Raw genomic sequence first — 13,474 nt, 5'->3', positions numbered from 1 at the left:
TCAGTGTATATAAAATTAATCATTTTCTTACTCCATTGCTCAAAGTAATTAATTCTCATTTGAGTTTAATTTTGGAAAAAAAATTAGAGTAGAAAAAATACCAATCACTTCTAATGGCCAGTGCGACTACTGTTTATATAGCTACTGAGCTAAAAGTTCAACACTTGGTTGTTTCATAACCTAGTTAGGTATGTGCATGGATTGTCCATTGACGATTCGGCTGAAATTACACTAATCCAACAATATTATTAGTAATCGTAACGAATCCTGATACTTAGCTGACCAATTAGTACTTGGTGGAATAGGGTCGACTGTATTGGTTAACCAAACAAAACAAGCATAATCTACATTTAGCCGAAAATATTCTTAGCAAATGGTACTTAGCTAACCAATTGCTTGGTTTTCGGGTCTTTTCAAAGTCAAACAATGAGTATAACATTGGAAAGCAAGACTACATTTTAGAATGGATGTGTTTCCCTTAGGACTGCTGGCAATAATGAAATTGTGCAGATCAGGCAGCAAGATAAACAGGAGAAATTTTGTGCTTTCACCTAAACAAGAGATCTAGAGTACATTAGGATAAGGGGTAAAAAGACCCGTGAAACTAACACAAATTCTTAACGTGACAACGCAACAAAAAGGGGTAACGAATTTCCTTTTCCTTTCCACAGCTACAGCTGGAAATGCTCTAAAAGGGAGTTCAAATTTTCCTATGCAAAAGAAATGTGGTTGCAAAGGCTAAAAGTATTTCAAATTCACTTCGTAGGCAAAAAGAAAAACATGGTAAAGGAGACGAGATTCGCCGATTTCAAACTGACAAATTTGCCTCAACGCTGTAGCAATTAAAACTGGTCTACAGATATACACAGAGTATTTCAAACTGTCTAAGGGCATTCATCTCCAGTAAACTACAGGAATGTACAACTTTCAATCTACAATACATGTTGCACCATAGGAGCTCAACGAGATGGCTTCTGCAGTTCTATAAAAATGGGATCAATAAAAATATGATGCAAAGGATCATTATGCCAAAGTTTAGCCAGATGATGATGTGAAGAGGACAGCCGGTGAACTTCTTCAATAAGCCAGATGCTGGCTTCGGCTTTAGGAGGCGGAATTATGGTATCCAGTGGCCTGTCTTCATCTTCTGCTCCAATTCTCAATATGTCCAATTGTCTCAGATGCACATTGGTGAGGTAATGCAGGGGTTGCCCATACAGTTGCTTAAGGGATGTGCCCAATCCAGTCCAAGAAGTAAATGGAACAACAGAGCCACGTAACAAGGGGATAGGAATCTGTCTCATGTATTCTTGGTACGTTTGAGCCTTTCCTAGCATCACATCTGCTTGGCAATGGAATGATTACGTTCTATTTAATCAGAAAAACAACTTATTACACAGATAGAATTCACTAATGAAAGCAGCACAGAATGCACAAGATCACAAGGTGACAGAATACTACCATATCCAGTGTCAAAATTATGATATATCAAGCATAAAAAGCCCACATGTAAAGGTATCCGCTGCTATCTCTAGTATCATAAAGGTCTCCAGTCACAACATCTCTCTAGCTTCAACATAGAGTTAAATGTAAATAAACAACACATTAAAACAAGAGGCCAGCTAAACAAGGTCAGTGAAAGCCACGGTCAGTGAACCATCTGCATATTTCCATATTATGGAATGTAAAACCCAAGGCTACTTTAAATGTTATATTGGTGCCAATGTACTGTAGATCAAGGACCACAAGAGTTCTAACCTTATCAAATTGACCACCAAATTTGTGGTAAAGAAAAGGTGAAACAAGAGACTATGCCAATATAAGTAGCAAATTAGCATGCATCTTAAAGGGGAAGTCGAGGTGGTGGAGGGAACATAGGGTGGGGCATGGGTGGGAGCGCGAAGTGAAGAGAGACTGCATAGATATGTCTCTTCCTGTCTAGAATACAAGCATCTTGGGAGCGAAAGGCACCTAATTATTTAAATACCTTCAGGTATTATCTGTAAAGCTCGTTGAGGGATCTCTGCAGCAGTTCGTAGCCGTTTACTTTCTGGTCCAGCACCGTCATCAGAAGATGAATCATCAGATAATATGTTGACTTGCTCAGGAGAGGATCTTGGCCTCTCCATATTTGTAACTGCAAACCATAACACAAACGAGCCATAAAATTTATGCATGCTTTCACATCAAGCTGATATTACAAATAGGAGCCAATTTGAAATCAGGTCTAAGAAAATCTAAATAAATTCAGTGTTGATACATCAAGACTTTGGTTAAAAATAAACTACAACAAAATTTAAAGAAACCATCAATGAATCAAAGCAGCCAGTATGGCTTTCAAACTACAGGCAATATTTAGATGAAGTTCTAATATTCCAATTCAGCAAGACAATTAATAAGAAGGTAGATCCCAAATTGGCACTAAAGCGATGTAAAAGCCAGCCGTGGTGATACATTTTCACCAGATACAGTACATATTAGCATCTTACAAACTGTTCGGTTTCTACTAGATCATGGCAATGACAATCACTATCAAAGACCCCTACAATGATAATGGATTTTTTCAAGATTCCTGCATCCCTTTACTGATGTTTGGTACTCGCTTATCCCATACTTTTATTTAATTATTTATTTCTTTTTCTGTCCTTCTTCCCGTCTTCTCCATGTTAATTTGGAAGAAGAACCCTGATTTGACATGCAAAGTTGCCATCAACCCACTCCCTTCGCCATATGAATCTCAATCAAAGCTCACAAAGTGCGAAAGCACTTAAATCAGATCCCCACACTAACAAAATCTTTGTTAGTTTCCAAACATTTCATCAAAAATCAAGAACCTAATTTCTTAACATCCAAAGCCATTGTTTTTCCTTGAACTATTTCTGACCAAATCATCTCTTAGGAGCACAACAATTTCTTTGATAAAGATCCAAATTTCATGGGCAGATCCATGAGTCATCGACTGCCAAAGAGATCCACTATCAATACAGATCGCACTTTTTTGGGGTTATTTTTATCATTTGCTAGTAAAGCTATTAACTTGCATAAAAATTGTAAAGGATGGGTAACCTGGAAACCATCTCGGGACCATCTGAAGAAGGTGAGAATGGAATCTGCAGGGAAGTTGTGGTCAAATAATTGTTGGAGAGGGCAGAGCTGATTCATATGGTGAGTTGAAAAGTGAAAGAAACCAAAGAGATCCACTATCAATTATGTGGATGAATTGGCCATCTCAATCTCTTTCGGCTCCAACTTATTATCATATCTATAAGCATGGGAAGAAAAGAGAGAGTGGAAGAGCTTGGGAAGGATGGCCAGCAAGGGGCAGAAAGAAGACACAAAGAGAGAGGGAAGAAGATGGCATACGCTTTTTCTCCCCTTCTTGGGTTTAATTCGATGGAATATTTTATTTATTTTTACTTTAAAATGCGCTAAGCAGAGGATGAGGTTGATGGTCCCCAATTTACTCTATAATCAATCTATGGGATTGGAAGACCCAAAAGCGAGTAATGACCAATCCCATAGAGGTGTTCCAAACATAATGCATGGGTTTTATTACCCTTTCATTCCCATTGAGGAGGGCAAAACCCTCCAACCAAACGGGTGGTTAGTGCTGGTTCTATAACCAAATATTACTAGAAAAATGTATAATTACAACAATAAAAGCATCCAAATGCATGAGCTGGTGCATTAACTTATTGCCACCAAGCATCTCGGATAAACGTCAACTACTCAGTGCAACATATTTTTCCCTAAACAGTTCATGATATTAACGTTCTGCCTCTAATCGTAAAAGTGTAAATCCAGTCCATGAGTTTGAGAGTGACAATTCAGTTGTGACCAAATTTTGAAAAGTGCCATAACTATGTGAACTACAAGATGGAAAAAAGTTACATCAAAGACTCGCATTTCATATATGAGAGATTATGTATCTAATAAACTGTACATGACCAAACCAGGACAAAGAAATGCAGAGGAAACTCCCATTCACAAACTTCAAAACACGAGCATTAATCATTGCTTATAACCATAGATATATAATGCTAATTTTAGAAAAATCAAAATCTCAAACCTAGTATCAAAGATCTGTCACAGCTCAACACATTCCCACTTTTCCACAAGCGACTTCAATAAATGTGTCACAACTTAAAACATATATTCAGCAATTCCTTCCCAAAACAAAGAACTCTCACACGATCTCAAATTGGTGATAGCCGCAACAATTTCTTGTAAGTTTAGTGTCCTCAATTAATTATTCATACACTTACATTCCTAGCACTCAATTGTACTTAAAACAATGTGCAAAGCAAAAGTGTAGTTAAACGAATGGGATCCCTCCACTGTTGCGAAATGCACAGAATTTTGAGCATATCAACAAAAACAACTAGAAACAAGACGCTCATGTATAGATTCAGACAAAATTTGTCACTCAAGTGTCCTCAGAAAACTGCCACTTTTGCCCCCAAATGTAATGAAAAACATCTTTAAAACCTATTTATCGATTCCAATTAAGTACTAATCTCCGATTATCCATAGCAAACCTTCCAGTTTCATTTTAATTTGTGTCATAATTACAAAGACCTATCACGTTAACTATCAAACTATTGAAATTGAAGTGCATAGAAGAATTTTGAAGTTATTATGCACAATAGTTGCAATCCAAAGTACTTACCAAATTAATAACCAGATCAATTCAAAGCCAGCAACCTTGCAAAAAATACTGCAGCTGGCAACTCAAAAAAGAAAATTTCAAACACCAACAAACGTCAAATGTCAAAAATAGGGGAAAAACCATACAAGTAAAAACGAAGAGAGAGTAAGAAAAAATAGGCCATGCACCAAATCTTTGCGAAGTTTTACAGATTTAAATTGCATGCAGGATAAAATAATAAGCTACCTGAGAAATATACATCGGAGGCAGAGTCGGAAACGGAGGGAATCATAAACCAGAGAACTCCGGCGGGCTACTCCGATATATCATTCCGGAGCCGGTGAAGAGGAACAATTTAAGTGACTGGACAACTGAGGTTTGGGCGGAAGAAACCAAATATAAATGAAGGGTTAATTTCAGAAACCTTCCTTGAGGTTTATCCTAATATCACCTAGCTCCTCTAAAATTTCAAAAATATCACATAGCTCCCCTGAAATGACAATTTATGTAACATTATCACCTCTTATGTATAAAAGTAATATTAAAGAATGCATTGGAGTAAAGAGATTATATTATATTTCCATTTTTGCCCTTTTGCAGTTTGATACATGAATTTTGAAATATGAAAACAAAGACAAATAAGGTGGAATATTAAATTTGAAATATGAGAAGATGTGAGTGCAATAAATGATAAATTTATTCGTTTCGTAACTAGAAAACAATGCATACAAGGGTAGCTTATAGGGGGGAGGGTTGGGTTGGGTGGTACGGGGGGAGGGAGTGTAAGCAAGAGATCTTGGGTTCGAGTCCTCCAAAAAAAAAAAAAAAATACAAGGGTAGCTTATAAAACTACTTGAACATTATAAAAAGGCAAAAATTTTAAGAGCAAAGATTTTGTGGTAAAGAGAGAAAAAAATTTTGCAGCAAAGAAAGAAATTAGAGTGAAAATTTCAAGAGATCGGGGCTAATTACTTAGAATATCGATGAAAAAAAGAAAAGTCGGACATGTATGAATCTGACAATGGATACGTATAAAACTATGGCTGCCGGGCTGTGTCAGTCCGGTTTACTGCAGGGCTAACATAGACTGGCAGCCAGCAAATTTTTTTTTTTAAAAATTTTGTTTTGTGCTGCCAGGCTGACAAGGCCCGACAGCGTTTAAAAAAAAAAATTTTACTGCTGACGGATAGAAGTAAGTATATCCATCTGCTTTGTCCACAAAGGCCTCATAGTTCTTTGGGATCCCTGCAGACAGAGCATATATCCCCTTTGAGCAATAACTACCAAGAGCCTATGAAGCATATAGTCAAAAGTTTGACTTCATATTTTTTGGTCCCTTATGTTTTAAATAATTATATTTCAAATGAAATAAAATGTGAATTAGATTAAATGCAAAAAAAATGTGTTCTAAATCTCATTAAAATCCTTAAAAGTAATCCACATTGTCAAAACATATTAGCCTAAAGAGCATCTTTTCTTTGAATTAATTACCAACAAATGATAACACATAAATTATATATAAAAGAAAATTTTAATTTGAGTATATAGTAACTTTAGTTGTAAATAGTATAACACAAATCGTTATACGAGTTTCAATTGGTATAAACAATAGAATATTTAATTAACTGTTTTAATTTATCAAATATAATTAACTGTTTATATAATCAAATATAATTAATAGAATATTTAATTAATTGTTTTAATTTATCAAATATAATTAATTGTTTATATAATCAAATATAATCAAACAACTATATGTCATTGAGTTGATTGAATAATATTTTCTTTTTCTTTTTTTGGCATTTCAACTACTTGTCAATTAAGTTTCAATTGAAATAAAGATTTTATAATTATTTAAATTATTCAATAAAATTATCAATTTAAGATGAACATAAATATAAATACATTAAATTGTATTATTAAAATATTTGATTTAATATGAAGGAAAGACAAGAAGAAATGGCAAGAAATCTTTTAAAAATTCATGTGAGTCCTTTATATTGGTAATCACCTTTATTTTTTATTATAATCATAATGCCTGATCATAACCGATTGAAACTCATATCCACAAGTCGTATAACGATTTGTGTTATACTATTTACAACTAAAATTACTATATACTCAAATTAAAATTTTCTTTTTCCACTAAATTTTCTTTTATATATGATTTATGTGTTATCATTTGTTGGTAATTAATTTAACGAAAAGATGCTCTTTAGGCTAATATGTTTTGACATTGTGGATTACTTTTAAGGATTTTAATGAGATTTAGAACACATTTTTTATGCATTTAATCTAATTCACATTTTATTTCATTTGAAATATAATTATTTAAAACATAAGGGATAAAAAAATATGAAGTCAAACTTTTGGCTATATGCTTCATAGGCTCTTGGTAGTTATTGCTCAAAGTGGATATATGCTCTGTCTGCAGGGATCCCAAAGAACTATGAAGCCTTTGTGGACAAAGCAGATGGATATACTTACTTCTATCCGGCAGCAGTAAATTTTTTTTTTAAATGCTGTCGGGCCTTATCAACCTGGTAGCACAAAACAATTTAAAAAAAAAAAATTAGCTGGCTGCCAGTCTATGTCAGCCCCGCAGCAAATCGGGCTGACACAGCCCGGCAGCCATAGTTTTATATATACCCATTGTCAGATCCATACATGTCCGACTTTTTTCTTTTATCGATATTCTAAGTAATTAACCAGAGATCGGTCATAGTAAATACGAACATTAAAAGCAAAAAATTTTGTGACAAAGAGGGAGAAAAATATTTTAGATAGCATTCTTGTTATTTGTTTAAGATATTTTAGCTTGTAGGATTTTTTTTGTTACCAACCTTTTGCTACTTAAAAATGTTGGGGGTAATATTGTCATTTCAATGACTCTAATTGAGACATCCAGTCACATTATGCTATAAGATTTTTAAAAATTTGAGAGTGCTAAATAATATTAGGATGAACTTTTGGGGAGGTTTCTCAAATTAACCCATAAATGAATGGGCAATTTTGACGTTGGGACTATTTGGTGTATTGGCAAGCTACGTAAATCAATTGTTGGGCTTGACAGAGGAAATTTGATTCTATTTAGAAAGGGCCCGCTTAATTGTTAATACCTATGTGTCTTGACTGTCTCGGGATATGCCAATTTAAATCAATAAATAAATACAAATAACTTAACAAAATTAAGGTTGAAAAATAAATCAAACTATTCAATGCTTAATAAAACTCAGCTTGATAAGAACTTGTATGAAATTAATTCGCTAACAAATCAAATCAAGTTTTAACAATATGTTATATTCGATAAATTTGCAAACTTGACTCGAGTTTGGTTCGATTAGTATAAAATTGGCTATATAAAAATTTCAAATTACTCGAACTCGACTTGAATTCGACTCGACAAAAACTTGTTTGATCTCGGTTCAGCATATAAATAACCTAAATTTGAACAAAATTTTAATCTCATTAAAATAATCAAATAAATTTAAACAGTATAGTGTTCAACTTGATTAGACTTGTTCACGTCCCTAGGCAAAAGTGCAAAAGCTAAATATCAACATTATGGGGAATTTGACGTTAGAGCAAGCTTATGAATAGTGCTCTCATTTTAATCATGTTTGAAAAATTTGTGATTTTTTAAGTAGCATTGTGCAATACCCCGTTTGTACCGAGGATATGCACAAATGTTACTATATTTGGGAAGTATTTCCTCTTATACCAGGTTTTTTTAAAAAAAATTCGATTTGTCTAACGGGCACTCGTTAAAATATATTTCAGATGTTATATTTTTGAAATAACAAGATTAAATAGAAAAAATATATAAATATAATAAAGAATAATAATTATTAATATATATATATATATATATAATAGGCCAGGTCAATAGCAAACGTATTAATAGATTAAAATTTCATACTGCATATGACTTTCCTCTGGAGAATCAATAGTGGCTCTCACAGGGAATCGGTGGCGTTCCACCAACAACCATAAATAATACACACACACACACTATTTAAAGGAAACCCACAATCCAACCCAAAAGACATGCTGACTTTCAGGCTATACTGAAGACCTTAAATAGTACACACACACCACTCACAATCGATGTGGGATAGAGGGAAAGGAGGAGGGGAAACACCAAAACTATAGTCAAAGGCTCACCAATGACTTTTGACCACTCCATAATTTTCCTTATCCACCAACAACCATAAATAACACGCACACACACACAGTTGCGTTCCCACTTGCTCCCTTACTTTACTTACCATACTTACTGCATATGACTTGAATAACTTATGAATGGACATATTTTGGAGACAGATTTTGGATTTCTTTCCATATACTGAGGCGTGAATAACTGGGGAATGGAAATATTTTGGAGGCGGATTTTGGATTTCTTTCAATATATATTATCGACATTAATGAATTCTGATGGACCAAATGGGTTGAAAATTTTAAAGCATTCATTAGAATCGCATTTTGCTCAATTTTCATAAATATTCATAAAAACACCGAAGCAAGAAACATCAAGATTATATCTTTTCCTTGTATACAACAGCTAATTTCATAAACATGAAAATCTACATTCATAACATGACATTTTAAGATTACAGGTTGCTGAATATAAATATGAGAGCTAATAGACCAAAAAAAAAAAAAATTTCAGTTCTATTCAGATTTGGAAATGGCAAAACTGTTTACTATCACCTTTTTGTTTGCTGTCGCCTTTATGTTTCTTGCCCCAGGTACATCTTTTTTTTTTAATCTTAATAACTCTTTTGATTATCTTTACCTGCGAAAGAAGTGATGAATTTCTCTTTTTAGTTTTCCTTTTCTTTAGTGATTTATTTTTGTTTATGTTAAATCCAAAAGATATCTTTTTTTTTTTTTTTGAAAATGCAGTTGGGAGATCAATTCCTTTTGCTTTTGCGGATGACCAAAAATGCGTAATTCGGTTTAATGATGACTGCGCAACCATTGGTGGCAGTATTGGCCAAGCTCAGTGTCGAACTTTGTGTATAAACTTCCATGGAGACAGCTTTCTTGATTCTTTATGTTACAAAGAAGGCCGGAATAGTTGCTGCAGATGCTATTACCATTCTTATATATGCAACTGAACTGATGCACAATTACACTTGGATGTATTATTTGTTTCCTGAATTCAGGCAGAAACACAAAATATAAAGGTTTTTTTTTGTTTTCTTTAATGAGTGCACAAACTCACATTTCTTATTCATTTGTAGCTAGACACTGTTCTTTTTTATTCAGCGCCATTTTGAGGCCTTTCAACAAGTGTCGATTGAACATCCATTCCATCAACGTCGAGATTAGACGTGTCAAAATAGGTGATTTGGACGAGCGTCAATGGGTCATGATTGAATAATGAGTATAATTAGATCAATCTATTTATGTCCATTTAATAAATAGGTATGGATATACTCAATTACCCATTTATGAGCCACTTAAAATTCTATTTATTTTTTTGCATGTTATTTGATAGACAATAACAGTATTTTATTGTTATTAAATTGATAAAAAAAATTCAAAATTATTTGCTTAACACTCACTAAAAGTTGAGTTTATATGTATAATTATTTTTAAATAGTTGAGTCAAATCAACCCACTATCCTCCAATTAAATGGGTTTAATTGGGTGCTCATTTAGACCCATTCAAAATAAATGGATGGATTTGGACGAGTTATTAGTGGGCGGATTCGGACGAATCAACATAATTGAACTGTGATTGACACCTCTATTCAAGATGAACAGAAAGTACTAAGATTAAAACAACATGAATTTTCTTGCATTTATTTTTGGCCGAGAAATATCAATGTTTACAAGAAGGTACACGAATTGCATATCTTCATAGTATCATTATTGTAATTTGTTGGATCATCCTTAACATCAAGGTGAAGTTACAAGAGTATGGCTTGTATTAGTCCATATGCTTGAGCAGGATCCTCTCCTCCATGCAAAACATAGTGACAGCACAGGCGAAAGAAAGTGGAAAATGGTTGAACAGGGAAAGCAGCTCGCTCAGTCCTTACAGTTCCCAGAGGCGCACGGGTATCCCATTTTTAGTAGCATAGATAGAAGCAGCAAAAAATGTTGCTTTTGTTGAAGAAATTAGCCCATAATCCATTCAATTAAATAAAAATTCTTTCCCTTAGATGTTGTCAGGTTTCTGTTGCGATGACAAAGCTATAATCCAAGCAATCAAATCCCCCAATCCCGTCCCTCCCCCGCTGAAGAAAAAAAAAAGTAAAAAGGCACACTAAAATGCCCAAAACACAAGCAAAAATGTTATAGAAATCTTGAATTTCAGCAAAAGATTGAAAAAAAAATGAAATTTAAGCACTATAAATTATAGAAATCTTGAATTACAAACTATACATAGATGTTCACACATAATCAGTTATTATCAACTTTGAATGATCAAAGGTAATACCGAGAATTTAAAGGAAAAGGCTAACAAGTTTTTACCTCAGAAAAAAATTCCCCAATTGCTTGTTTCTCTTTTGCTGAACAGCAGTCGTTGGTGTTAGGGAGAAACACCTCGAGAGAGTCTACCAAAGAGCCCAATATATAAATTAGGAACCCAACTCTGATCCAAAACCTTAAGCTATTAGGTCTTGAGCCCTTACTTACATATTAACCGCTCTTTCTTCATTTCTCGGACCGATGTGAGACACAACACCTTACTCATGAACCTAACAGTTGGAAGCTTTTTTATAGAGTAGAGGCCTGATAAACTTGTTAGAACAGCAGTCGTTTACTCATGGCTCGCTAGCCTCAGCAAAATAAAATGGTTGTTTACCTGACAAACCCCCATGGTTCATCTACAATACTATTAGGCCACCGAAAATTACAAACTACAGCGGATTTTGAGTCTCAATTTTTCTTTTTGAGCTATCTAGGAATAAGATTACAAACGAATCAAGCCACTCGTGTATATGCTCGTGAGCCGATTCTGCCAAAACTTGACTCAAACTCTAGTTACATATATATATATATATATATATATACACACACACACACACACATATATATACATACATGTACATATATACACACACATACACACATATATATTTAATAATGAAATTACATATATAATTCTAATATTTTATTATTTGTTAAGAAAAAATTGCCATTTTATTCATTTTTTTAAAAAGCAAAATAATTATTTTTTTAAACTTAAATAGGCTCGACATTGAGCTCAATTCAGTTCAAATTTAAGGTCGAATTCAAACTCGAATTTTACTTTAAAAACTCGTTGAAATTGGGGTCGAGCTTGAGATTAATAAAATTGAATCGAGACTGGATTTGATTAGACCAAAACTCGACTAATTTGCAATCTATACAAAAGATTGTGACCGGAACATAGGTCAAAGGAACTTGGAGTGAGAAACCAAAGAGTTGTACATTGGGCTAATCTTGGTCATTGTGACGGCAATCATCTCGACTTGACCCCCACCTTATGCATCAACGTCTTCAACATTTAGTCAAGGTCCTGATCAACCGAGGTTTAACCTTAATGCGCTAATGATTTGATTGATAGGGCGGCAGGCAATGCCCAGCACCCTAAGGTTTAGGTCTAAGTCTGACACCGTCGATATATCATGGAAATGGGGCAGAGACAACCGTTCCTGACAATTGTCGGCCATGATTTGATTAAAAAATTTTGTGCGGCTCAGATCACGTCTTGTAACTCGATTTTCACGTCATGTGTGGGGCCCATAAAAAAGTGTTGTAAAATTACGTCGTGTGCAAAAAAAGTTACACCGTATGCCATGAAAGTTATGCACAGTGAAAAATGAATACAACCGGCAGAAACGATTGCACCGCAGCCATGAAAAAATTGACCTGCAGCCATGAAATACCTGCAGCCTGTTTGTGCCCCTTGTCCATATATCACAGGCTAATTTATCACAGGTTATCCTTCTGGCCCTCATTACTCCTCTCTCACGTTCTCTAGCATAAATACCCCTTATTTGCTCTTTTGGAGATATGCTATCCCATCCTTCTAAGCTCACGTTCACTTACTAAACCCGTCTCTGACTTGAGCATAAAAATACAGAAATGAAATTTGAGTATCAAAATTGGGTTGGGAAAGTTCAATAAGGAATAGTTAAAATAAACTTATTCGAGCCTCTCTCTCCGACGTAAATGACATAATTGGGTTTGGAGATAATAATGTTTTAGAAAAATTCTATCACGACTTTTTGATATAATATGTATGTGAAACAAAAAAATAATAAAAAATCATGTAGACGATGTAAGCAAATAAATTTTTGCAAATAAGGGAGATTCACGCACTTGTCCGCCAAATGACCTGCAGCCATGAAAAAATTGCCAGAATTCCGTTCCTACAGTCAATAATTCATCTAAGGAGGCAAAAATATGCATCTTTTTTAGTACAAATATAATGGTTGGTGAAACAAATCGTAACATCTCGAGTTTGGAGTTTGGACAGATTACAAGCGCTCTGTTAGTCGTTAGCGGCATAAAAATTCTATCGTTGTGACAAAAAAAATTTTTTTTTTCTAACGCTATTCGTACATGTTAGACCGCAATTACGTCCTCAGCTGTGTGAAAATTTTCAGAACAAGACATCTGTGGAATGTGGTGTGCTAAGTTTGACATTGTCCAGCACAATTGATGTCTTGCAACTCCAGACCGCACGCCTAATCAAAGCGTTGAATCACAAGGAAAAACAGATAAAAAAGAGGAGGGTATAATCTTCAAGTTCAAAATCGCCTCCGCCTCCTCAAAATCTACCTTGACATCAAAGATTAAATATAATGAAAAGAACAATAACAA

At 34.3% G+C, this 13,474-nt stretch overlaps 1 protein-coding gene across 4 annotated transcripts; it reads right to left on the bottom strand.

The window, feature by feature from the left end:
* Positions 1-806: 806 nt before the first annotated feature.
* On the bottom strand, positions 807-5,025 carry LOC113714716 (protein RDM1-like). 4 transcript variants are annotated; one of them, XM_027238735.2, is made up of 4 exons: positions 4,895-5,025; positions 4,670-4,723; positions 1,988-2,137; positions 807-1,342 (listed from the first exon to the last, which is right to left on the bottom strand). In XM_027238735.2, exons 3-4 carry the CDS (start codon positions 2,127-2,129, stop codon positions 960-962), a joined length of 525 nt encoding a protein of 174 aa, XP_027094536.1. In that variant the 5' UTR covers positions 2,130-2,137; positions 4,670-4,723; positions 4,895-5,025; the 3' UTR covers positions 807-959. The 4 variants fall into 4 exon arrangements, with proteins under 4 accessions (XP_027094536.1, XP_027094537.1, XP_071924329.1 ...); XM_027238736.2 differs by having other exon boundaries at positions 4,670-4,730; positions 4,895-5,013; XM_072068228.1 differs by lacking the exon at positions 4,670-4,723 and having other exon boundaries at positions 4,895-5,013.
* Between the last annotated feature and the right edge of the window lie 8,449 nt (positions 5,026-13,474).

Source organism: Coffea arabica, chromosome 10c, assembly GCF_036785885.1.
Source record: "Coffea arabica cultivar ET-39 chromosome 10c, Coffea Arabica ET-39 HiFi, whole genome shotgun sequence".
Classification (NCBI taxonomy): domain Eukaryota; kingdom Viridiplantae; phylum Streptophyta; class Magnoliopsida; order Gentianales; family Rubiaceae; genus Coffea; species Coffea arabica.
Note: the sequence above shows the minus strand (reverse complement) of the source record. Positions and strands in the feature narration are given on the sequence as shown.

Coding starts and splice junctions, on each gene's coding strand:
- LOC113714716 (XM_072068228.1), bottom strand. CDS start 4,940: ATGATTCCCTCCGTTTCCGACTCTGCCTCCGATGTATATTTCTCAG. Junction 2,138..4,894: donor CTCCGATGTATATTTCTCAG/GTAGCTTATTAT, acceptor TATGGTTTGCAG/TTACAAATATGGAGAGGCCA. Junction 1,343..1,987: donor TTTACAGATAATACCTGAAG/GTATTTAAATAA, acceptor ATTGCCAAGCAG/ATGTGATGCTAGGAAAGGCT.